Source organism: Musca domestica, unplaced genomic scaffold (genome assembly GCF_030504385.1).
Source record: "Musca domestica strain aabys unplaced genomic scaffold, Musca_domestica.polishedcontigs.V.1.1 39, whole genome shotgun sequence".
Classification (NCBI taxonomy): Eukaryota; Metazoa; Arthropoda; class Insecta; order Diptera; family Muscidae; genus Musca; species Musca domestica.
The window spans coordinates 4,177,193-4,204,014 of NW_026712326.1; the positions used below are offsets into that span (position 1 = coordinate 4,177,193).

The 26,822-nt window shown below is 35.3% G+C and overlaps 2 protein-coding genes across 2 annotated transcripts; both read right to left on the reverse strand.

Moving 5' to 3' along the window:
* Window positions 1-4,349: 4,349 nt before the first annotated feature.
* Window positions 4,350-9,233, reverse strand: LOC105262073 (uncharacterized). The gene is made up of 3 exons (XM_011295840.3): window positions 9,091-9,233; window positions 4,829-5,056; window positions 4,350-4,730 (listed from the first exon to the last, which is right to left on the reverse strand). Exons 1-3 carry the CDS (start codon window positions 9,155-9,157, stop codon window positions 4,459-4,461), a joined length of 567 nt encoding a protein of 188 aa, XP_011294142.2. The 5' UTR covers window positions 9,158-9,233; the 3' UTR covers window positions 4,350-4,458.
* Window positions 9,234-11,290: 2,057 nt separating this feature from the next.
* Window positions 11,291-24,981, reverse strand: LOC131804125 (modular serine protease-like). Its single transcript, XM_059126521.1, has 6 exons — window positions 24,713-24,981; window positions 16,335-16,617; window positions 15,768-16,267; window positions 15,296-15,703; window positions 15,078-15,228; window positions 11,291-11,957 (listed from the first exon to the last, which is right to left on the reverse strand). Exons 1-6 carry the CDS (start codon window positions 24,777-24,779, stop codon window positions 11,438-11,440), a joined length of 1,929 nt encoding a protein of 642 aa, XP_058982504.1. The 5' UTR covers window positions 24,780-24,981; the 3' UTR covers window positions 11,291-11,437.
* Window positions 24,982-26,822: the final 1,841 nt, after the last annotated feature.

Sequence of the window (26,822 nt, forward strand, 5' to 3'; positions counted from 1 at the left end):
GACACCTAAATAAGAGGCAAAGAGAGGAAATAATATATTAACGAATGTGTGTAAACAGCAGCTTTAAAATAGGGATAAGTACAGTAGCTCCAAGCGAAATTCGTACAGCTAAAGAAAAAATTTTATTTTTCTTATAACTTCGAAAAATCAAAATTTCCAAAAAATGTTTTTTTTTTACATTTAATTAGAAAACTGTGTAAGTAATTTAAAGGGCAAGAAATAAAATTAATTTAAAGACAAAAAATAAATAAATATTAAAAGAGATCATATTTTAATGTCAAAGCCAAACTCGTACACTTCGTATAATTTAAAGTATTTCTAGACATTGATATTTGTATGCATTCCTTTACTTTTTACCATTTGCTGCCTATTTGGCATACTTTTAACAAGATTTTCGCAAAGGCTAGGTTAATTCTTGCCATTCCTCCAACAAAGCTTTCTTCAAATCTTCTTTGCATGATATGGTATGCTGTCAGAATTTTTCATCGAGATAGCTCCATAAATTCCCTATGGGGTTTATGTCTGGACTCTGGGCTGATGTATCCATGACGTGGGAACAATTATATAGCAGCTACGACCGCACTTTATAAGCCTTGTGTAATCATTCGGATCATTATTTTGATATCAAGTAGAAAACATTAAGTTCGGCCGGGCCGATACCCTCCACTGACACACTAATACCAATTTTTAGACATATTCATATTCCCATGTAGCAAAAATCATCAAACTACCGAATATCGGGTCCGCTATATGGAGCTATACAAAAACGAAGACCTATAAATTCAATGTTTCGCCAAAGGTGCTAGAGCCCATTTGGACCCACAAATACCAGTTTTTAGACAAATCCGCGAAGAAACGTGGCAAAAGTCATCAAAATACCGATTGTCGGGAGGTACCATTATATGGGAGCTATACCAAAACGTGGACCTATACATACAATGTTTCGCCACCGAAGCAAGAACCCATTCTGACCAACAAATACCAATTTTTAGACAAATCTGTGATAAAATGTGGCAAAAATAATCAAAATACCGATTGTCGGGAGGTACCATTATATGGGGATTATACCAAAACGTGGACCTATACATACAATGTTTCGCCACACGAACAAGGACTCATTATGACCTTTAAATACCAATTAATGTGACAAAAACCATCAAAATAACGAATATCGGGAGGGACCGTTCTATGAGGGCCAAAACGTAGACCTACACATACAATGTTTTTCCACACGAACTAGGACCAATTATGACCAACAAATACCAATTTTTAGACAAATCCGTGAAAAAATGTGGCAGAAATCATCAAAATACCGAATATCGGAAGGGACCGTTATTTGGGGACTATACCAAAATATGAACCGATATATCTCATTTTCAATACCAACAATCCTAGACACAATACAAATTGTTCTGCTAAATTTTGACGGTCTACGTCATATAATGTGAGCTGTATCGCGATTTCAACAGACAGACGACAGAGAGACGGATATCGTTAAATCGACTTAGAATTTTATGCTGATTATGAATTTATATACTTTATGGGGTCTACCATGAATATTTAGGGATGTAACAAACGGAATGACAAAGTAATATACCCTCCTTCTAATGTGGAGGGTATAAACATATCAATCTTCCCAAAGGCCAAGCTTTTCCTTACAGAGTGGCAAACTTTCTTTCAAAATGTTAAGATACATAGTCTGATCCATAATACCCTCAATAAAATGCAATACACCAGGTCCAGAGACTGAAAATGAACCCCACACCAATACTGACCCACCACCACCGTGCTTCACTGTAGGCTTCATATTTTTTGGCATGGAGCGCTTTATTTGCCTTTCTCCATACATAAGGTCTGCCATCTGATCCAAAAAGGTTGAATTTGCACTCGTCCGTTTACAGCACATTCTTCTAAAAAATCTTTTGATATGTCCTGCACAGACAATTTTCTGTCATTAGCTGTAGTATTTATTACGAACTTCAGATTCCAAATTTGAAACATGGGTGGCGATATATAGGTGCTATACTAAAACAAAGACCTCTATAGACAATTCTCTTCCAGGGGGTAAGTCCTCAGAGGGAACTCTTGCGTGGATTTTCAGACTATTTCATAGAAATATTGGGGGAGGGGCACCTTTGTATGGCGGTTATACGATGTCTTGGACCTATACATAAATTTCTCATTCACAGACCTCTATAGACAATTCTCCTACAGGGGCTAAAGTACTTACAGAATTGTGTAGAATTTCATACAATGTCATTGAAAAATGAAATCATCCAAATACCGAATGTCGGGAGATACAGTTATTATATAGACGATTCTCTTCTATGGGATAAAGTACTCAAAAGAAAACTCTGATATGGCTTTTCAGACAATTCCCTCAAAAAAAAAAAAAAATTGGCTAAAATCATCCAACTAACGAATATCGGGATATATAGATAATTCTCTTCCAGTGGACAAACTTCTCAGAAGAAATGGTGGAGGGTATTTACAGTTCGGCCCGTCCGAATTTACAGGTTTTTACTTGTTATTTTTATACCCTCCTCCTTGAAAATGAAGGTATATTAACTTTGTCATTCCGTTAGTAACATCCCTCAATATTCGCCGTAGACTCCATAAAGTATATATATATTCATAATAAGTATAAAATTCTAAATCGGTTTAACGAAATTTGTTGAAAGCACGATACAGACCACATTTTTAGACGTACAGCTTCAACATTTGGCAAAACAATTTGTATTATGTGCAGGATGCTTGGTATGAAAATGAGATATATTGGTTCACGTTCTAGTATAGCTGCCATATACCCTCCCGATATTTGATATTTTGATGATTTTCGCCATATTTTTTCACGGATTTGTCTAAAAATTGGTAGTTGTAGGTCATAGTGTGGCGGAACATAGCCTCCACCATACTATGGAGGGTATATTAATTTTGTCATTCCGTTTGTAACTCCTCGAAATACTCATGTCAGACCTAACAAAGTATATATATTCTTGATCAGCGTAAAATTCTAAGTCGATTTAGCCATGTCCGTCTGTCTGTTGTAATCACGCTTTCTTTCGAATATTTTTCCAGAAGGCAGGTTAAGTTCGTAAATGGGCCATGTAGGTCCACGTTTTCATATAGTCCCCATATAACGGTACCTTCCGATATTCGGTATTTTGATGATATTAGCGACATTATTCACCGGAAGTGTTTCAAATTTGGTATTTGAGATTCGTAATGGATGCTACAGCCTATGACAGAAAATTTTCTGTGCAGGTCCACGTCTTCGTATAGCCCCCATATTACGGTACTTCCCAAAATTCGGTATTTTGACGATTTTAGCGCCATTATTCACCGGAATTGTAAAAATTTCGTATTTAGAGTTCGTAATGGGAACTACAGTCTGTGACAGAAAAATTTCTATGCAGGTCCCGGTCTTCGTATAGGCCCCATATATCAGTACCTCCCTATATTTGGTATTTTGACGAGTTTAGGTACAATGCCCACCGAAATTGTTTGAGATATCGTATTTGACGTTAGTAATGGATGCTATAGCCTTCACACAACTCCGATATAATGGTACCTCCCTATATACGATATGTTGATGATTTTAGCTACATTATTCACCGTTTATTTCAAGTTTCGAATTTGAATATGGTAATGGCTAATGGCAAACTATGCCTATGTAGGTCCACGTCGTATAGACCCCAATATAACGGCAATATTTGGTATTTTTAAAATTTAACAGAATTTTTTAAGGATTTTATTTTTTTAAAATATCCAAATTCGTTTCGAATGGTGGAGGGTGTTCAAAGTTTGGCATGGCCGAACTTACTGCTTTTTAACTTGTTTATCATCCGTCTGGGGTATTTCTGCACTACTGACTTTCAATCTCAAGTTTAGATTTTTTTCATATATTAATACGTTACTGATCTGATTGTGGCAGAACAATACAACAAATTCTGCAATTCTTTGTAGAATTTCTTTTTCCTCTTTCCGGGAGAAAAAAAAATATTTTTAAAACACACAATTTGCATATTTTACTACTTTTTGACTCGATGGATTTAGAAATGATTTTTTTAACCTGTACCAATAAGTCGAGTACATATTTGAAGTTATAAAATAATACAACGACACTCACATAATATAATGACAAACAAGACTAATACAAGCAAGAATTATTTAAGATATGGTGCGCTGCTATTATTTTATTCGCATCTCTTAATTCAGTTAAGCACAGTATGAGCTTCTAATACCACAAATCTTAAACTTCTTGTTTGTTTTTTTTTTCTTTTAATGGGAAAAAAATTAGGTACAATTTAACATAGAATCGGAAAAAATAGATACAAATGTACAGGAAATAAAAAAAAAATACATATATTTATGTGATTTATAAAAATAAAGGGACAGAAAATATATGTTCCCATTGGCGTAAATCGATCCAGAATGTGATTATGTGCAAGTCATCAATTAGACCTCTTTTTCATTACTCTCTCCGGGTATACACGGCTCGATCAGCTGATCAAATTTACCATTCTCTAGACAGTGTAATATTTGCCGATTGCTAACGCGATTCTGGGTGTTTCTTGAATTCCGGCGAAAACCAGATGCACACCAAATTTCTACTCTGCTATTGACGGGTATGCCATATCTATACACAAATGCTTCCAAATATTGATCACTCGAAGAATATACTTCATATATAATTGACAGATCATTTAGGAGGCTTTGATCGCAAACAGCTTTTTAAAATAGAAGAAATTTTAGAATTATACAATGTGGGGAATCAATAATAAACTGAACATGCGATCTTTTTTTAAATAATTATTTTCGAACCTACTTCTGCATTTTGGAAACTGTTCTGAGAACTCTCCATCAATACATAATGAACTCCCTGAATATCTTCGCACATTGTTGATTACACAATCTAAATGAACGATTTCAAATTCATCAACGAAATCTCCGGGTTTCATTGTTGCATTGCCCTGCATATGGCGTTTTACAATCATGTTTTCAAGATTTAGTGGTATCTGACAGCGTTGCTCATCATCAGTGGATTCTGTGACACCTAAATAAGAGGCAAAGAGAGGAAATAATATATTAACGAATGTGTGTAAACAGCAGCTTTAAAATAGGGATAAGTACAGTAGCTCCAAGCGAAATTCGTACAGCTAAAGAAAAAATTTTATTTTTCTTATAACTTCGAAAAATCAAAATTTCCAAAAAATGTTTTTTTTTTACATTTAATTAGAAAACTGTGTAAGTAATTTAAAGGGCAAGAAATAAAATTAATTTAAAGACAAAAAATAAATAAATATTAAAAGAGATCATATTTTAATGTCAAAGCCAAACTCGTACACTTCGTATAATTTAAAGTATTTCTAGACATTGATATTTTGTATGCATTCCTTTACTTTTTACCATTTGCTGCCTATTTGGCATACTTTTAACAAGATTTTCGCAAAGGCTAGGTTAATTCTTGCCATTCCTCCAACAAAGCTTTCTTCAAATCTTCTTTGCATGATATGGTATGCTGTCAGAATTTTTCATCGAGATAGCTCCATAAATTCCCTATGGGGTTTATGTCTGGACTCTGGGCTGATGTATCCATGACGTGGGAACAATTATATAGCAGCTACGACCGCACTTTATAAGCCTTGTGTAATCATTCGGATCATTATTTTGATATCAAGTAGAAAACATTAAGTTCGGCCGGGCCGATACCCTCCACTGACACACTAATACCAATTTTTAGACATATTCATATTCCCATGTAGCAAAAATCATCAAACTACCGAATATCGGGTCCGCTATATGGAGCTATACAAAAACGAAGACCTATAAATTCAATGTTTCGCCAAAGGTGCTAGAGCCCATTTGGACCCACAAATACCAGTTTTTAGACAAATCCGCGAAGAAACGTGGCAAAAGTCATCAAAATACCGATTGTCGGGAGGTACCATTATATGGGAGCTATACCAAAACGTGGACCTATACATACAATGTTTCGCCACCGAAGCAAGAACCCATTCTGACCAACAAATACCAATTTTTAGACAAATCTGTGATAAAATGTGGCAAAAATAATCAAAATACCGATTGTCGGGAGGTACCATTATATGGGGATTATACCAAAACGTGGACCTATACATACAATGTTTCGCCACACGAACAAGGACTCATTATGACCTTTAAATACCAATTAATGTGACAAAAACCATCAAAATAACGAATATCGGGAGGGACCGTTCTATGAGGGCCAAAACGTAGACCTACACATACAATGTTTTTCCACACGAACTAGGACCAATTATGACCAACAAATACCAATTTTTAGACAAATCCGTGAAAAAATGTGGCAGAAATCATCAAAATACCGAATATCGGAAGGGACCGTTATTTGGGGACTATACCAAAATATGAACCGATATATCTCATTTTCAATACCAACAATCCTAGACACAATACAAATTGTTCTGCTAAATTTTGACGGTCTACGTCATATAATGTGAGCTGTATCGCGATTTCAACAGACAGACGACAGAGAGACGGATATCGTTAAATCGACTTAGAATTTTATGCTGATTATGAATTTATATACTTTATGGGGTCTACCATGAATATTTAGGGATGTAACAAACGGAATGACAAAGTAATATACCCTCCTTCTAATGTGGAGGGTATAAACATATCAATCTTCCCAAAGGCCAAGCTTTTCCTTACAGAGTGGCAAACTTTCTTTCAAAATGTTAAGATACATAGTCTGATCCATAATACCCTCAATAAAATGCAATACACCAGGTCCAGAGACTGAAAATGAACCCCACACCAATACTGACCCACCACCACCGTGCTTCACTGTAGGCTTCATATTTTTTGGCATGGAGCGCTTTATTTGCCTTTCTCCATACATAAGGTCTGCCATCTGATCCAAAAAGGTTGAATTTGCACTCGTCCGTTTACAGCACATTCTTCTAAAAAATCTTTTGATATGTCCTCCTTAGCAAATCGAAATCTTACTTCTTGATCTCGCTTGCTGATTCGAGGTTTATGTTTGGCTCTTATTCCATTGCAATTGGACTTATGCAGTATCTATATCTATAAAAGAGGAAAATGTTTGTATGTTTGTTTGTAAGTTATGGACTCGAAAACCGCTGAACAGATTTTCCTGAAAATTTGCATGTATACTGCAACATCGCCTGACAGTAACATAGGCTATATACATTTTTGAAATTCCACTTGGAACTGGAGATATAGCATCAGAATCGGAGGTACCTCCCAAAAATGTAGATTTTATATGCACATATCTATTGATCGATTACAAATACAATCTCCAAATTTGGAATGCGTAACGAAATTAAGAACAATAATAAATTTGCCAAATTATATTGAAATCGGTTCAGATTTAGATATAGCTCCCATATATATTTTCGACCGATTTCGTTCATTTGATGCCTCAAACACGATATGAATGTTCGATTCCAATGAAATTGGGAATGTATGACGGGATTTTGATTAGAAAAGAAATTAGTCAAATTATATTAGAATCGGTTCAGATTTGGATATAGCCCTCATATATATTTTCGATCGATTTCATATATTTTATGCACCAAAGAAATATTCCAAAGAAATTTGGAATATGTGACGGGATTTTGATTAGAAAATAAATTAGTCAAATTATATTAAAATCGGTTCAGATTTGGATATAGCTCCCACAGATATTTTCCGCCGATTCCACATATTTTATGCACAAAACACTATACGTATTTCCGATTCAATGAAATTCGGCATGAGTGACTAAATTTTGTACAAAAATAAACTTGACAAATTATATTCAAATTCGCTCGGATTTGATTATAGCTCCCATATATATTCTCGGCCGATTTCATAAATGTTATGCACCAAACACGATATATATGACCGATTCCAATGAAATTCAGAATGTGTGGCGGAATTTGGTTACAATAATAAATGTGACAAATTAATTGGAAATTAGTTAAGATTTGGATATAGCTCCCAAATATATATTCTCGGCCGATTTCACATATTTGACGCACCAATTTCAATGAAATATGAAAGGTGTGGCGGGATTTGGTGTAAAAGTAATTTTTTTAAAATTATATTTAAATTGGATTAGATTGGGATATGATTATAATAAGAACCATTGACCCACAACGTCTTACTCTAATAGTAAAAAACTACACAACAATTAATTTGAAATACGCTTTTTACGGGAAGTATGTTGCTACCTCGAATTCACTAATTGCAATAGAAATGCCACTCAACTTCAAAAGATTGCAGTTTCCCGCACGCTTGGTATTTGCTATGAAATAAATAAATCCGAAGACATGTCATGCATGTCATGTTACTGCTTTTCTAATGTTTTTTTTTTATTTACGAATTAAAGTAGTGCAATATTTTTTTTTTTTTTTTAATTTTTAGATTCGTTTTTTTTTAAATTTTGAATGCCTATAAAGTCAAAAGGGGTAGCGAAGCGCTCCGTGTTCAGCTAGTATTTCCTATTGTTTGAGGGCAACATACTTTTCCCAAATCCTATTCAGCAATTTTTGCGAGCTTCGGTGCACTCAAAAATGGATCCTTTTTGATCGGCCGTAAAATGTACTTCTCATCACTCAAGGTAAATATTTTATTATTTTCCGTTCTTGACTTATTTTCTACACATCCATCTGTCTGTGAACCGTTTTATGATGTACTGAACTGTAGATCGGCTTCTATTAACAATCTCAGATATCTTACTTAGCGATTTATGGTTTTTGAAATGTTTAATTACTAAATTTCTCACTTCAACAGTTGCTTGTCCTCGTTGTCCTCCCCTTGTTTACTTTTTTTAATATTTACTTCAGTAAATTACACAACACGAGGAAATTTGTGATAAATTAGCTTTTAGGGACTTTCCCAAATACATTTTCCAACAATAGCTTGAAGTTGGGTGTCGATCTAATGCTTCTTCTTATTCGGAGAAAAATAAAACGAGTGGTGACATGAAGGCATGTAACCCCAGCTTTCGTACAGGGAAGTTTCTAGTTGCATTCGCCTGGGATGAGTTTTAAAATCAGCGTTCCACCACCTCCAAACACTTACCATGCTGGATTTTCCATACGAGAAATATTGTGAACAGAATATAAAAGCTTGTTTTGTTTCCTATCATTTTTTACTTTTTTTCTGGCAACTCGGTTCGGATTTAAAACAACTGAATTTTAACCGTTAATTAAAGCAGTCTTCGACATTCCATAGAACACTGCATTAAGAATAGTCCCAATAGGGAAATATATATAGCAAAGAAAAGCGATTATCGATGGTTTTTCCATAATTGGAATATACTTTAATTAAGAAAACATTGAGATAAGAAAATAATTCAAATTGGAGGATTACATTTTCGTACTGGAATAATCGAGATTACATTTTTTTACAGATATGGGGAAAATAACTTTTGAGGGATAACAGGAAAAGCAAGTAAAAAGCTTTAAGTTCGGCCAGGCCGAACTTTGAATACCCTCCACCATTTGGAACGAATTTGGAAATTAAAAAAAAATCAGAACGAATATCGGGAGGTACCGTTATATGGGGGCTATACGAAGGCGTAAACCTGCACGGACAATTTTCTGTCATAGGCTGTAGTATCCGTTACGAACTTCAAATACCAAATTTAAAACAATTAATTTTTTTCCGATTCTTCTAATATTTTCTCCTTGCACACGTTTTTGAGGTTATGATATGTGTGCGAATCCTGTGTTCGAGTAAGTTCCATAAATGGTCGATAGGATTAAGATACGGTGATTGGGGAGTCATTTGTAACTGATCTTTAACGTTGTACAACAGCCAGAGCTTAATATTTTGCGAGGCATGTTTGGGCTCATTGTCTTGCTGAAAATACAATTCTTCTTGTAACCTCAACATCGTTGCAACAAATTTTCTTTTAAAATTTGCATATACCTCAGTTGGTCCATTGTGGAATCAAGAAATTCGTTTTAATCAACACCGTTAGATGTCATAGCACAACAAACCATAATTCCGCCTCCACCATGTTTTACGGTTGGGATTAAATTCTGGGTTTTAAACGCCGTACATTTTTTTCCTCCACACTAACTTTATGCCCTTAATTCCGAAAATTCAAAATTTTCTTTCATCCGAGAAAATGACCTTATTCCAGAACTCGGGAGGCTTGGAGGCACAGAAGCCAATGAATTTTGCAAATGATATTCATTTGCAAATCCATTCGCTTCTGAGGCTTATTGGCTTCTGATATATATGGGATACTTGGCTACTGTAACTAGCGGGATACTTGGCTACTGTAACTAGCTTTTTTTCCGAATTCTGCGGACAGTACCATCGGAAAGAATTTTTGAAAACCTTGGCCATGTAGGTCCATATTTTCATATAGCCCCTATATAACGGTACGTCCCGATATTCGGTATTTTGATGATTTTAGCAACATTATTTACCAGAACTATTTCAAATTTGGTATTTGAAGTTCGAAATAGATACTACAACCTAAAACAGAAAATTGTCTGTGCAGGTCCACGTCTTCGTATAGCCCCCATATAACGGTACCTCCCAAAATTTGGTATTTTGATGATTTTAGCGACACTATTCACCGGAATCGTTTCAAATTACATATTTAGAGTTCGTAATGGGAACTACAGTCCGTGACAGAAAATTGCCTATGCAGGTCAAGGTCTTCGTATAGGCCCAATATATCAGTACCTCTCTATATTCGGTATTTTGACAAGTTTAGGTACAATACCCACCGAAATTGTTTGAGATGTCGTATTTGAAGTTCGTAATGGATGCCTGTGACAGAAAATTGTCTATGCTGGTCCAGGTTTTCGCACAACTCCGATACAACGGTAAGTCCCTCTATACGATATTTTGTTGATTTTAGATACATTATTCGCCGTTTATTTCAAGTTTCGAATTTGAATATGGTAATGGCTTAAGACGAACAATGCCTATGTAGGTCCACGTCATATAGACCCCAATATAACGGCTATATTCGGTAATTTTAAAATTTTAACAGATTTTTTTAAGGATTTTATTATGTTAAAATTTCCAAATTCATTACAACTGGTGGAGGGAATTCAAAGTTCGGCCCGGGCGAACTTACTGCTTTTTAACTTGTTGGATTTAAGATACGTAGATATACTTGGAATCAAGGGAAATAGCTAATAAATTAATTAAAACCCTTTTTGACTCCATACGGACTTTAGTTGTTGAGACATGTGCGGGTAATTTTTTTGCATGAACGCAGAAATTTGCTGGTAAATTAAAATTCTCCAAAATATTTAAATATTTACGCGTTTTCTTATTTATTTGTTTTTTATTTTTTATGATCTCTCCATCAGCAGTTTGATTAATGGCAAGCCTTATTTATAATCAAAAAGCAGTTATTGCACCTTTGTACTTTATAAACTAAACTTAAATTGCTATTCTAAAAAAGTCTTCGATCCTCGTCTGTTTCCTTCTTGAAGGTAGCGTATAAATCGGGTCGCATATATTTCACATTTGTCACAGCCACATAACCTTCGCGGGCGCATTCATTTTCCGTGCCCGGCGTAAAGCTGATAATGCCCAATAAAAAGAATATATCTTCTTCCTTCGGAAATGGTATCCTCACTTGCTGAACAAAACCACCGCCGCTATCGCCACGGCAAATGCCATCGTTGTGACCATTGTATAGACAAAACTTATCCTCCGATAGGGTTTGACCAATCAAATCATGTCCTATACACTCATGATATCCCTCCGATCGCATGGTTACTTGTTCCAAATTGTTATGTATCTCATTATAACCGGTTACAACGCCGCTAATATTCGAGGGGACAACATCACTGATAGTTCCACTGGCGGGTTTAATGCATATAGACGATACATTCTCGCCATAAATGAATGGTGACTCCAATTTGATAACGGCAATATCGGCGAAATTTCTAGTGCGAAGGCCCTCAAATCTATAAGAAAAAAATATTAAAACCATTAATATATTTTGAAAGCATGCGTAGGAGAACTTAAATGAAGGTCAAGTAACAAGGTAAAGGGCTAAATAAAATCTATAAATCTAGAGCTTCGAAATTTGGCAGAACCATTGGCATTATGTCTAGGATGGTTGGTATTGAAAATGAGATATATCGATCCACGTTTTGATATAACCGTTCCTACCGATGTTCCGTATTGTCGCCACATTTTTAACCGATTTGTCTGAAAATTGGTATTGAAAACATTGGCGAAACATTGTATGCACAGGCCCACGTTGTTGTTTAGCTTCCATATAACGATACCCACCGATTTTTTTTTTTTGTTTTGTTTTTTTTTTTGTTTTTTGATAATCCTGGTCACATTAACCTACGGAAGTGTTTCAAATTTGGTATTTAAGAAGATTTGGTAGATAACAATCCCTGAAGTTTAAAATTGTCTATGGAGGTTCCCGTTTTGCTATAGCCCCCATATAACGGCCTCCCTCCCACTTTTTTTGGAAAGTTTAACAGCATTATCCAAACGGCTTTACTACTATTTGTAGTTAAAGTAGGACACCTTCGAATTCAGATACTTTTATATAAAATGTTTTCTTTACACAAAGGTGGAGGGTATTGCAAATTCGGCCAATACCCAGCGTTTACAAATATCAGATCCCAATTCTTAGGGAACGACTCCAAACCAGACCTTAATCCGATCATGATAAATTATATAAAACAGTTAAGGAATTTCATTAAGGCAACTGAATTTCACATATAACAGACTGTAAGCTGCCCGTCTTCTTTCAAAAACCTTAATTCTAGAGCGCACAGCAGGCCTATACTGGCTTAAGTGTATGCCCATCAGCCTAAAATAACCTAAATTGTCGATAGCAAAATTTATTTCGAACTTTGGTCAACCCTATGTGATCTTTATGTGATGAATATAACAAGTTATATAATAGAATGTCTTTATTTGATCTCTTGCATGTCATGAACAAGTAAAAAAGCAGTAAGTTCGGCCGGGCCGAACTTTGAATTTTCAAAAAAATTTTAATTTCAATTTTCAAAAAAAAAATTAAATCCAATAACAATTTTGTTTAAAATCTTTAAAATACCGAATGTACCCGTATATTGGGGTCTATACGACGACGTGGACCTGCATAGGCAACTTTTGTCACAAGCTATTACAATATTCAAATGCGAAACTTGAAAAGAAATCTGTTTATAACGTAGCTAAAATCATCAAAATGCCGAATATAGGGAGGTACCATGGGGGTTATAAAACGTGGACCTGCACAGGCAATTTTATGTCATAGGCTGTAGTATTCATTAGGAACTTCAAATACTAAATTTGAAATAGTTCCGGTAAATAACGTCTCTAAAATAATTAAAATAACCAATATCGGGAGGTGCCGTTATATGGGGGCTATATGAAAACGTGGACATACATGGCTAATTTTTGGTCTTAGTATGTAATATCCATTACGAGCTTTAAATACCAAACTTGAAACATTTCCGGTGAATAAATTCGCTAAAATCATCAAAAAACATATCGCGTATCCCGCATATCGGGAGGTACCGTTATATGGGGGCTCTACGAAGATGTGGACCTGCACAGACAATTTTCTGTCTTAGGCTGTAGTATCCATTACGAACTTTAAATACCAAATTTGAAACATTTCCGGTGAATAAATTCGCTAAAATCATCAAAATACCGAATATCGGTATCAATCTATTTCAATTCATTCGGAAGGTACAGTGATTTCCACCGACGGATAGACGGACGGACATATTTCGAAGAGTTACAAACGGAATGACAAACTTAATATACCCTTCATACTATGGTGGAGGGTATAAAAGACTAATTATTACTAACTTGGGACTTGATTAAAAAAATTCAAAAGAAATTCAAAATTAAGGGAAATAGCGCAATAAGTGGTTAAAAGCTGGACAAAAAAGATTTGATGAACTATCAGAAAAAAGTCGAAGATAAATATTTATTTATTTAGAGTAGGTGGAGGTCATGTCTTTTCTTCGGACAAAATAGTCTCTTATTATCAGAAAATGCACTCAAATTCCAGAATATTATTTAGTATTTCAGAAAATGTTGACTGGTTTAATTTTGTGAAATTCTGGTATTTAGATGATTATTAAGTTCCGCGAAAAGTGTCTTACGTGGATAGGCTTGTCATTTATTCTACAACACACCAAATTTATATGCAAAATCTAAACACGCACAGCTTACATTTATACGGCAACCCTGTTTCGAACTACGTCCAACTTCATGCGATTGTTGGAAAATGTATTAGGGGAAGTCCCTAAAAGCTAATTTATCACAAATTTCCACTCGTTCTTACTGGCGTAAATATACAAAAAAATGGAAAGACAACGAAGACAAACCACTGTTGAAGTGAGAAATTTAGTAATTAAACATTAGAAAAACCATAAATCGCTAAGTGAGATATCTGAGATTGTTAATAGAAGCCGTACAGTACATCATAAAACTGTTCAAACGTATGGATATGTAGAAAATAAGTCAAACACGGCAAAAAATAAAATATTTACCTTGAGTGGGTCTATTTTACGGCAGATCAAAAAGGATCCCATTTTGAGTGCACCGAAGCTCGCAAAAATTGTTGAAAATGATTTGGAAAAAGTATGTTGCCTCAAACAGTAAGAAATATACTGCGTAAGTCGAATTACAATGGAAGAAGAGCTAGACATAAATCCCGCCTCTGGACATGTTGTATTGCATTTTATTGGGAGAATTATGGATCAGACTATACCTTAATACCTTAATATTTTGAAAGAAAGTTTGCCACTCTGTACGGAAAAGCTCGGCCTTGACGAAAATTATTGTTTCTAACAAGACAATGATCCGAAACACCAGATTCCAGACATAAATCCCATAGAGAATTTATGGAGCTATCTCGGTGGAAAAATCCGCCAGCATAATATATTTTGCAAAGATTTATAGAATGTTTTGTTGGAAGAATGGCAAAAAATGTAACCTAGCTTTGAAGTACGAGTTTTGCCTGGAGCTACTGTATATGTACTATGTAAGCGTTATGTGGTGATATGTAAATATTGTAAAAATCACACCATAAATATACTTACTTTTCGGATACTGTTATCTGCTGAGCATCTTTGATTTGAATTTCACCCAATTGGGGAGCACTAAACTCTCTTCGATATTTACCAGCAACAAATTTATATTGTGTATGGCTTATCAATCGCCTCGATCTATTATCCCAAAAACAGTGCGCAGCTAAAGTAAAGAGTATTCAAAATAAAAAACACAATCGAAATTTGCAATTGAATTCATCCGATCTTACCCGAGAGAACGATTCGTGGTGTGATTATTGATCCACCACAAATAAAGGTCCATTGTTTATTCACGTACTGATATATTGAGACATGCCATGGAACCTTATTGGGATCCGTTTGAATACCACCTTTGGTCAGGGGAAACAGATTGACCAGGGGATGACCGCAGTCCTGTACACACGGTTCGCGTACCTTGTCAAACGTGCCATTGGGTAGACATGTCAAGTTTTGTCGATTTGAGAGTATTTCGGTCTGCCATCTGGTGTCACGCTTAAAACCGGAAGCACAATTGATTTCAACTATGCTACCGACAGGTATACCATACCTAAGAAGCGAAGGTTCCACGAAGTGGCCACTCGGCGTGAACACATTGTAAATTGTTGAGAGTCCAGTCACAAGTTGGGGATCACAAACCACTACGTGTGGGAAAAGTTTCAGTTATATATCATTTTTTAGCTCCCAACTCCCACCCAGACCTACCTCTGCACTTGGGAAATTCATCAACAAACTGTCCATCCAAACACAGCAGGCTGCCCAAAGACTGCATTCTGTTATTTGTTTTGCATTCCAAGTGAACGATTTCAAATTCGTCCACCACATCACCCGGACCAATGGTTTTATTTCCAGTAATGTGTCTCCTCACAGTGACACCGTTAAGCTCCATTGGTATCCTACACTGTGAACTGTCTTTCGACGATGGCGCGGAAGTACTACTGCCGGAAGTTAAAGACGAGCGTTTTCTTGGCGTGTTACACAGTTCCCAGGCCTCGTCCGATCCATCAACGCAATCCGTAACGTTATTACATTTCGCATTGCCCGCAACACAACCGCCATAGCCACATTTAAAACCAATATGGCAATCGTAGCCGGCACACACTTCTATAATTTCATCTGAGCCATCCTTGCAGTTTTTGATGCCATCACACATATCGTCACGACTAATGCACTCTTTGGAAGTCAGGCATTGCATTTGATCGGGACTGTCAAACCAAAAAATAAATAAAAATGGAATCAACACAAATTGTAAATGGTGTACTCTTCACCTACCCACAAGTACCGCGATGATGTTGGGGATCTTCATTTTTGCATGCAAACTCATCGGATCGATCGGCACACTCTGTCGTATTGTCGCATCGCACTACGCCGGCAACGCATGCTCCATAGCTGCACGTGAAACTATACGAAGGACAATCGGGAGCAAAGTGTATACAATTCTCGGCAATTTCATCGGAACCATCACTGCAGTCTACTGGACCATCACATCGTTTCTCCACCGATATACAGCTGCCATCATCGCAGTCCCACTGCCATTCACCGCAATCGGCCAATGCTATGTTGTATCACGCGAACAAAATATATATTCTGAGACCATTAAAAAAACATAATTCTTTAAGAAGAGAGTACACACTATCGAACTAGGCACCAAATCGATAAGTCTCCCAGATAAATTTTCTTGGGAATAATTTTAATAATTTATTAAATTTCGTTAACTTGTTCGATGGTGTGCTGCTCACCTTTGTAGAGTTGAGATACTTTCTGAGAATCGAAATGGTCATGTTATAAAGCGGAACCATCATCGTAGCTTCTGCTTCCATTTAGATATGTGATTGATCAACGCCTTACTTTAAGGGTGCATAGTTCTCATGCCGACATCTTGAAACAATAGTAGATTCTTTTGTGAATTCGCTTTTCACAATAAATTAGGCCTAGTAGTAGATAAAAACTATTTCAGAGATTTTATATAATTCAAAAAGATGTAAGTTCGGCCGGGCCGAACTTTGAATTCCCTCCATCATTTTAAACGAATTTGGCAATTTTCAAAAAAATAAAATCCGTTAAATATTCTGTCAAAATCTTAACAAGTAAAAAAGCAGTAAGTTCGGCCGGGCCGAACTTTGAATACCCTCCACAATTTGGAACGAATTAGGACATTTTCAAAAAAATAAAATCCATTAAAAATTCTGTTAAAATCTTTAAAATACCTAACATCAGAAGGTGCCGATATATGGGTGAATGTACGATATTGTGGACCTATATAGACAAATCTATGTCTCACAAAGAACTCCTTGTGTAGAATTTCAGACAATTCCATTCAAAAATGTGGCTAAACTCATCAAAATATCGAAAATCGGGGGGTACCGTCATATGAGGTTTATACGATATTCTGGACAATTTCAGACAATTCTGTTGAAAAATGTGATTAAAATCATCAAAATACCGAATATCGGGGGTAACGCTACATGGGGGCTATACGATATTGTGGGCCTAAATAGATAATTCACTGACAAGGGATAAAGTACTCAGAGAGAACTCTTTGTGTGGATTTTCATACAATTCCATTGAGAAATGTGACTAAAATAATCGAAATGCCGAATGTCAGTGTGGGGGGGGGGGGGGGGGTGTGTACCGTTATACGGGAGCTATAAGATATCGTGGACCGATATAGCCCATCTTCGAACTTGACCTGCCTGCAAAACAAAAGAGAGCTCTGTGCAAAATTTTAGCTTTCTATCTTAATTCGTTTTGACTGTAGCGTGATAACAACAGACGGTCGGACATGGCTAAATCATCTTAGAATTTTACGCTGATCAAGAATATATATACTTTGTTGGGTCTAAAATGATTATTTCGATGAGTTACAAACGGAATGACGAACTAAATATACCCTCCATACTATGTATAGTGGAGGGTATAAAAATGCCGAATGTACCCGTTATATTAGGGTCTACATGACGACGTGGACCTGCATAGGCAACTTCTGTCTTAAGCCATTACAATATTCAAATGCGAAACTTCAAAAAAATTCGGTGAATAATGTCGATAAAATGAACAAAATACCGAAAATAGGGAGTTACCGTTATATGAGGGCCATACGAAGACGTGAACCTGCACAGACAATTTTATGTCTTAGGCTGTACTATCTATTAAGTACTTCACGTAGACTTAAATGAGACTATTGTCCACTAGAAGTCAGCGTTTGGATCGTACGGATGTTAAGAACGACAGTACGCATGATCGGGTGGTATTCCAAATCCATTAGGTCCGATATTGGTAGAAGTCGATACATTGAAGCTTTCCAGGCAGAACGGCCTATTATGTTTTTAATTTTTGTTTTTAAGAAAATTGGTGAACAAGTACCTGGCTGCAAATCTAAGGACAAGCGATCTGTAGTTGAACGGCACAGTAATAGGAAATCCTCTAAACTGGCTTAGGGACTATCTTTTTTGGCGGAAAAAGCGACGTCAGCTAAAAGATAACACTTGACGGAGAAGGCACGGCGCGCTTTAATGTTTCTTTTAAGCGGATGCGCTTGCAAAAAGGAAATTACTGGTAAAGTAAGCACCACCCCAGAGAAAGTCTTCCTCTTCGTTCCAAAACATGGGAATCTTTTTAAGGGACATTGAAAAATCTGCCTAGGTTCTTGTAAGATGAGAAAAGATAGAACAACCTTATTCTTCGGATGTAGTTTCAATTCTAGTTTTTATTTAAAAAATATGTTTTTTAAGAACTACTGAAACTGATCTAAGTTAGCCTAATCGCAGCCACACAATTATTCTTATCTATTGTAATATTGAATTGAGAACATTGCCGGGCTGCTTGTCATTTCATTCAAGTGGTCTTGTACATCTACTGAGCGCATCGATATCTGCACGCGTGGCTCATAACCTTTATTATCTTACACATTATCGGCCTCATGATATCTCAACCTATGCAGTTTCAGGTTTTAACAATAGGTAAGGTACTTTTGCTATTGGACTTGAATTTCCTAACTTTGAAGCTGTATGACATGAAGAACTACTGTATAAAATAAACCTGTTTGGATTTGATCACTATACTTGCCGTATAGTGCATAAGTTCCTAGCGAATACATCCTATAGGGTTAGGGTGTATAAACGACTATCAAGATAAATGCCTGTACCCCCTCCGATGATGTGCTTTTGGCGTTTACAGATCCTTTGGTTCATACAGTGCAGTCATGACTGAATGAATATTTTGTGGTCTTATATACGTTCTTAATCGGGTGAAACATGATCGAAAATTATATTAACCGGTACAATACTGTCAAATTTTGCCTACTGTTCAATCTTGAATAGTCGTATGAATGAATTTGGGTGTCATAGAAAATTTGTCTTAAAAGAGCTAAAAAAGGTCTTCTTCAGCTAACATAAAAAGCTAAAAAAAAAGGTCTTCTTCAGCCAAAATGGGCAGATGCAGGTAAGCGGCGAGCTTATTCCCGAAGGTACGTTGCTATTATTGCCACTTTTCCCGTTTGGCAATTTATCACGTTCTTAATGTCTAGGCATGAGATTACTAATATTTAACCAGGGCGGAACTATCTCAATCGAACCCATCTGGCAAAAATTGTGAATAGTCTGGCTGGAAATTCTATTTACTATAATAAAAAAATTTCACCGGAAAACCATCAACAAATTGTTGATAAGGCATGGGTGTTCTTCATTATCTCTACGAAGTGTATTCAAATGATTTCGTCTATAATTTTTGTGTGGGATTTCCATTTTAAGTACACTTGTTATATGACTGATATCAATACATTTTCCCCAAAACACTGACATTTGGTCCATAAAGTCATCAATAAGAGGGGGGCAAGTTCTTAAGAAGATTATGCTGAGAGGTAGCTAATTTGAATTGCATACCTAAATTTGATAGCAGAAAATCTTACTAGCCGAAAAATTGCAGCCCAGAAGCAACTATTTTTTTTTTCTTAATCGGCTTGATATGAGCTGTGTATATATTAACAAGTAAAAAAGCTGTAAGTTCGGCCGGGCCGAACTTTGAATACCCTCCACCATTTGGTACAAATTTGGCAATTTTCAAAAAATTAAAATCCATTAAAAATTCTGATGAAATCTTAAAAATGCCGAATGTAGCCGTATATTTGGGTCTATACGACGACGTGGATCTGCATACGCAACTTTTGTCATAAGCCTGCACAGATAACTATCTGGCATAGGCTGTAGTATCCATTACGAACTTCAAGTATCCAATTTGAAATAAATGAAATACCGAATATCAGGGGGTTCCGTTATATGGGCGCTGTACGAAGACGTGGAACTACACAGACAATTTTTTTTCGTTTCGACAATTTCGTTTTTTCGTTACGAACTTCGAATACCAAATTTGAAACAATTTCGGTAAATAATGTCGCTAAAATCATCAAAGTACCGAATATCGGGAGTTACCGTTATATGGGCGCTGTACGAAGACGTGAACCTGCACAGACAATTTTCTATCGTAGAGTGTAGTATCCATTACGAATTTCAAATACCAAATTTGAAGCAATTCCTGCGAACAATGTCGCTAAAATCATCAAGATACCGAATATCGGGAGGTACCATTATATGGGGGCTATACACAGATGTGGACCGACATGGCCCATTTTCAATACCAAAAGTCGTAATATACATTTGAATAAAATTTTATCAATTTACTTCAATTCGTTCGGAACCTAGAGTGATTTCCACAGCCGGGCGGACGTCGCTAAATCGACATAAATTGTATGCTGATTATATTTCGAGGTGGTACAAATGGAATGACAAACTTAATTATCCTTCATACTATGGTGGAGATATAATAATAGGTTACTAGCCCGTTCTGTAATGAATACGACCGACTTCAGCCTGGAAGAATGTGTGCCAAATTTGGTAAAAATCGGTTAAGATATAGTTACATGTTCCGTATATATGTTTCATATGATTTTATATTTAGCTTTATAGACATCTTTTCCGATTTGATATAATCTCCAGCCGACTTCAAGAAATATATCATATCGATAGAATGGATTTTAATGAAACTCGGATCAGTCACAAATGCCTCCGTCTAATTTAGCGTAAACCGATTTACAATAAGTCATAGTTGGGATGATCTGCTCCTCATAGATTCCCCATATAAACGTTTACTTATACTGCGGATAGCTCTACTTAATAAGCATAGTGCTGTATGGTTTCACAAAGTCGGCCCGCCCTACTTTTGACTTTTCTTTACTGGTATCTTTACAATACACTCGTTAAAAAATCTGATACAGCTTGAAAATATTTTTGTTCCAATCCATTAGGATGTAGCTCGCATGAATTAGTTCCATCGGAATTTAAACATTAATAACTGTAATGCCGCAATGTGCACTAAATAACTATCCTAAACGTAAATTTGTACGAGTTGAACTGCTAAATATTCCTAGTATTGTGAGTTAGTACGCAGTCGGCTCCCCTTGATATTTGTCCTTTTCATACTAGTCAGTAATGGTGTAGTTGTTAATTGAATGAAGAATGTCGGTATTTTTCATTTTAAAAATTAATGCCGTGAAATTCCAAATAACACCTCTTCCTGGCAAGTCCTACAAACATGTACCTTGAATTGGATGCTCTTTTGACGAACCAGTTTCCATAAATATATTTTCTTTTTAAAATAATCTCCTCCTATTGTGTTGGTCCATTTTAATGGATAATATTACGAGTATCTTTGTAAAGAAATACCAAACCTCGGAAATACTATGCCCTTCTTCTCAAACATCAAGTTTTTTGCCAAAAAAAAACCCCCAAGATTACTTATTGTCGTCTGTAGGTATGTATATTTGTGCATACTTACATACACTCGGGGAACACCATTTGTTTAATAATGGCTTTGTTGTGTTGTCCCCCTCTCCCCACCCATCGATTTACTCACGCATCGTTATCAGTTTTTATACTCTCACCCATACATTGAATGAATGGTATTTTAAGTTCGCCATTCCGTTTGTAATTCATCGAAATAATAATTTTAGACATAACAGAGTATATTCTTGATCAGCGTAAACTTTTAAGACGATTTAGCCCCGTCCGTCTGACCTCATATCGTAATCACGCTTGAGTCGAAACGAATAAAGATAGCAAGCTTAATTTTTGCACAGATCAGTCTTTTGTCTGCAGGCAGATCGAGTTCGAAGATGAGCTATATTGGTCCCCGATATCGTATAGCCCCCATATAAGGGTACCCCCCTATTCGGTATTTTGATGATTGTAGCCAAATTTGTCAATGAAATAGTCTGAAAATCCATAAAAGGAGTTCCTTCTGAGTACCCCCTGGAAGAGTATTGTCTATATAGGTTCGCAATATCGTATGTTCTCCATATAACGGTACATTTTTCAATGCAATTATCTAAAAATCCATACAAGAAGTTATTTCTAAAACCTTTACCCCGTGGAAGACGATACCCCCGATATTCGATATTTTGACTATTTTAGGGACATTATTCACCGGAGATTTTTTCAAATTTCGTATTTAAAATTCGTAATGGGTACTACAGCCTATGACAAAAAATTGCGTATGCAGGCCCAGGTCTTCGTATAGCCCCCATACATCTGTATTTGGTATTTTGACGATTTTAGAAACAATATTCTCAGAAATTATTTGAAATATTTGAAGTTCCTAATAGGTACTACAGCCTGTGACTGACTTATCTATGTAGGTCCAGGCCCGCATATAATGGTACCTCCCTATATTTTTTGATGATTTTAGCTTCATTATTCACCGGAATTGCTTCTAATTTAGTATTTGAATTTCGTCATGGATACTACAGCCTATGACAGAAAATTGTCTGTGCAGGTATTTTGATGATTTTATCTACATTATTCACGGGAATTGGTTCAAATTCATAATGGATACTACAGCCAAAGGCAGAAAATTTTCTTTGCAGGTTCACGTATTCGTATAGCCCCCATATAACGGTGCATCCCCAATATTCGGTATTGTGATGATTTTAGCGACATTATTCACCAGAATTGTTTTAAATTTGGTACTTGAAGTTCGTAATGGATGCTACAGCCCAAAACAGAAAGTTATCTATGCAGGTCCAGGTTTACATATAGCCCCCATATAACGGTACCATCCGATATTCGTTATTTTGATGATTTTAGAAGTTATTCACCGGAATTGTTTCAAATTTAGCATTTGAAGTTCGCAATGGATGCTACAGCCTATAACAAAAAATTGTTTGTGTAGGTCCAAGTTTTAATATATCGCCCTATATTCGGATTTTGATGATTTTTTTCCAGTTTCGCATTTGAATATTTTAATGGCTTATGACAAAAGTTGCCTATGCAGGTCCACGTCTCCGTAGACCCCTAATATAACGGCTATATTCGGTATTTTTAAGATATTAACCGAATTTTTCACGAAATTTAATTTATTTATTATTATTATTATTATTTTTATTATTATTATTATTATTATTATTATTATATTATTATTATTATTGTTATTATTGTTATTATTATTATTATTATTATTATTATTATTATTATTATTATTATTATTATTATTATTATTATTATTATTATTATTATTATTATTATTATTATTATTATTATTATTATTATTATTATTATTATTATTATTATTTTATTATTATTATTATTATTATTATTATTATTATTATTATTATTATTACTATTATTATTATTATTATTATTATTATTATTATTATTATTATTATTATTATTATTATTATTATTACTATTATTATTATATTATTATTATTATTATTATTATTATTATTATTATTATTATTATTATTATATTATTATATTATTATTATTATTATATTATTATTATTATTATTATTATATTATTATTATTATTATTATTATTATATTATTATTATTATTATTATTATTAGTATTATTATTATTATTATTATTATTATTATTATTATTATTATTATTATTATTATTATTATTATTATTATTATTATTATGATTGTATTATTATTATTATTATATTATTATTATTATTATTATTATTATTATTACTATTATTATTATTATTATTATTATTATTATTATTATTATTATTATTTTATTTTACTTTTTTTTATTTTTATTTTTTTTTTTTTTTTTTTTTTTTTGTGGAAAATTTCCAAATCTACCAAATGGTGGAGGGTATTGACAGTTCGGCCCGGTTACACTTACTGCTTTTTTACTTGTTGTATACAATCTCTCCGCAATGTAAACAAAGCCAGCTTGAGCTCTCTCTCTTCTCTCACCATCTCATTCGCAGAAAACAAACCGAATCTTGAATCCACACATGCCGGTATTGAGGTGTGCATGTGACGTTATCAATGCTATTCAATTTTAGACCTCTCTAGGTCACACAAAGAAGTAAGAACTGGCTTTTCCGAATTAAACATCTCGATTCCTTGATAACTTATCAAAATAGCTAATCTCTTTGAACTAGATTTAATGAAATACTTGTAATTTGTTTTTGTTAATTATTTAATTTTGGTTTTTTTCTATTTTGCACTCGCATTCTTACAGCAGAACGGCATTTCCAGTTTTATGTTTGTAAACAAAACATTTTGATTCTCAGAATTTCGTATCATTGTTGCAGGGATTTATTTATAGCTTTCTCTCTTTCGCATTTTCAACACTCACCACACTGGATTTGCCACAGAAATATTATTGCAAATATTATTCCGAATTTTCTTTTGGTTTTAGTCATTTTCACCGAAGAGGAAGAATATTTTTCTTTTTGAGTTTTGTCTTTTTTTTTTGGTCTATAATTTAATTATTGTTTCGGACATGATAAACCGGTCATTTGCTTGGTTATTCTTCTTTTCTGCGTTTGTTTTTTTATGTTACTCTTCTCTCTCTGTCCCTTGTGACTACAACAAGCGAAAGCCTGTCCAACCTTATAACAAACCGCACAAAAGCAACCACTTGCTTTGGAAATCCATAGAACACTGACTTGAAAACAATCTCAAACTGAGATTCTCCCTTGAGAATGAATGAACTAAATCGTCGAAGTCTTAAAAGCTGCGGCCAAGTGCGAATACGGATGTTTGGATTAACCCATTGTGGACATGTTGCGACATTTATGTTCTATGTGTAGTTGGGTGCCATTGCAGGCTTAGTTACGAACTGAAAAATGTTTAACAAGTAAAAAATGCATATACAGTTAAAAACCAGTAAGGAAAGGTCAAAAGTCGGGCGGGCCGACTATATAATACCCTACACCACTATGCGTATTTAGTAGAGCTCCCGCAACAGAAAAAGTTTATATTGGGAATTTATGTGAAGTAGATCCTGCCAATTATGAACCTTATTTGAATGCATAGCATGGCTTTAAAGTAGTCACAATTTGGGAACTATATACAACTCTGAATCGAATTTGTTTATCCCAAGGACGAACCCTATTGAAATTGGGCAGAATCGGTTCAAATGTAGATATAGATCTCATATATATATTCAACCGATTTAGGGTTAATTGTGCACCAAATGGCCAATATCAGTCCAAATGACCTACATTTGGGCACATCCGACCAAATTCAGTCTAGAAGCAAGTACATCAAATTTTATGAAAATCGGTACAGATATAGCTATAGCTCCTATATATGTGTTTCATCCCTCAGACACATAATATGCATTGGACAACAATGATATTTGGTACCAGTTATCTTATAGAGCTGAGAAATACCTTTGCCAAATTTTATCGAGATCGGCTAAGGTTTTGATATAGCACTCGCATATATACTTAATCCGATTTCATGTTTATTGTGGAAATTTGTTTAAAATCGATTCAGAGTTGGAAATACAGGGTGAGTTAAAAAACTGAAACAAAATCAAACGTCATAATTTTACATTTTTTTCTTTAAATTTATGGAATGAAAGCAAAAAATGTCGGAAATATCAAATCAAATTTTAGAAGAAGTTTAGATTGGTTCGCATTGGTCACATTTGACACGAATTATGGCCTTCAAACGGCCAATGAAGCCGTCACACGTAGCCCGAATGTTGCTCTGCGGTATTTTGGCCCATTCCCGGTGAAGCGCTTGCTTAAGGTGATCGACACTTTGGTATTTTTTAGTGCCAACCTTGCTTTCCAGAATACTCCAGGCACAATAGTCCAACGGATTGGTATCCGGAGATTTTGGTGGCCATTGTACGCTGGAAATAAAGCGAGGAACCTCATTTTGTAACCATTCTTGGGTGGCGCGTCGCTAAGTGCGATGGTGCTGAGTCCCGTTGGAATGTCCAAGGTCTGTGGCCAAAATGTTTGCGTGCCCAAGGCTTTAATACACCCTCCAGAATATTTTCGCGATAACATTCGGCATTTATTCTGATGTCACGATCGATTAAAACGAGCGCAGAGCGACCATTGTTATCGACTGTTATATCGGCCCACACCATCACCATGGCCAACCGACGTGCACATTTTCCGCTGACCTCTTTGGCAGGTAAACACGATCATTTTGTTTGTTTACAAAATGCTGGACAACGAATGTTTTCTCCTCGGAGTAAACCTAATTCGGCAGTTCACCACTTTCGGCCAAGCGAAGCAACTCTTTAGCTCTTTTGAGTCTACATATTTTCTTTCTGTTGCGGTGTAAGTTCTTGCACTTTTGGGAATTTCAATGGCTTTACCCCGAGCTCATTTTTCAATATTTGTCGAAAGGAATATTGCGATATGTTCAGCTCACGAGCCATTTTTCAGCCACTGCGACGCGGGTTTCGATCAAGTAGCTTCTTTACTTTTTGAACCATT

Bases quoted from the DNA above. Each gene is read 5' to 3' on its own strand.
- LOC105262073 (XM_011295840.3), bottom strand. From the start codon at position 9,157: ATGATAGGAAACAAAACAAGCTTTTATATTCTGTTCACAATATTTCTC. The intron at 5,057-9,090 runs GTAAGTGTTTGG...CCTCTTATTTAG, and splicing joins CGTATGGAAAATCCAGCATG to GTGTCACAGAATCCACTGAT. The intron at 4,731-4,828 runs GTAGGTTCGAAA...TATTTTAAAAAG, and splicing joins ACAGTTTCCAAAATGCAGAA to CTGTTTGCGATCAAAGCCTC.
- LOC131804125 (XM_059126521.1), bottom strand. From the start codon at position 24,779: ATGACTAAAACCAAAAGAAAATTCGGAATAATATTTGCAATAATATTT. The intron at 16,618-24,712 runs GTGAGTGTTGAA...GATACAACATAG, and splicing joins TCTGTGGCAAATCCAGTGTG to CATTGGCCGATTGCGGTGAA. The intron at 15,704-15,767 runs GTAGGTCTGGGT...TCCCACACGTAG, and splicing joins TGAATTTCCCAAGTGCAGAG to TGGTTTGTGATCCCCAACTT.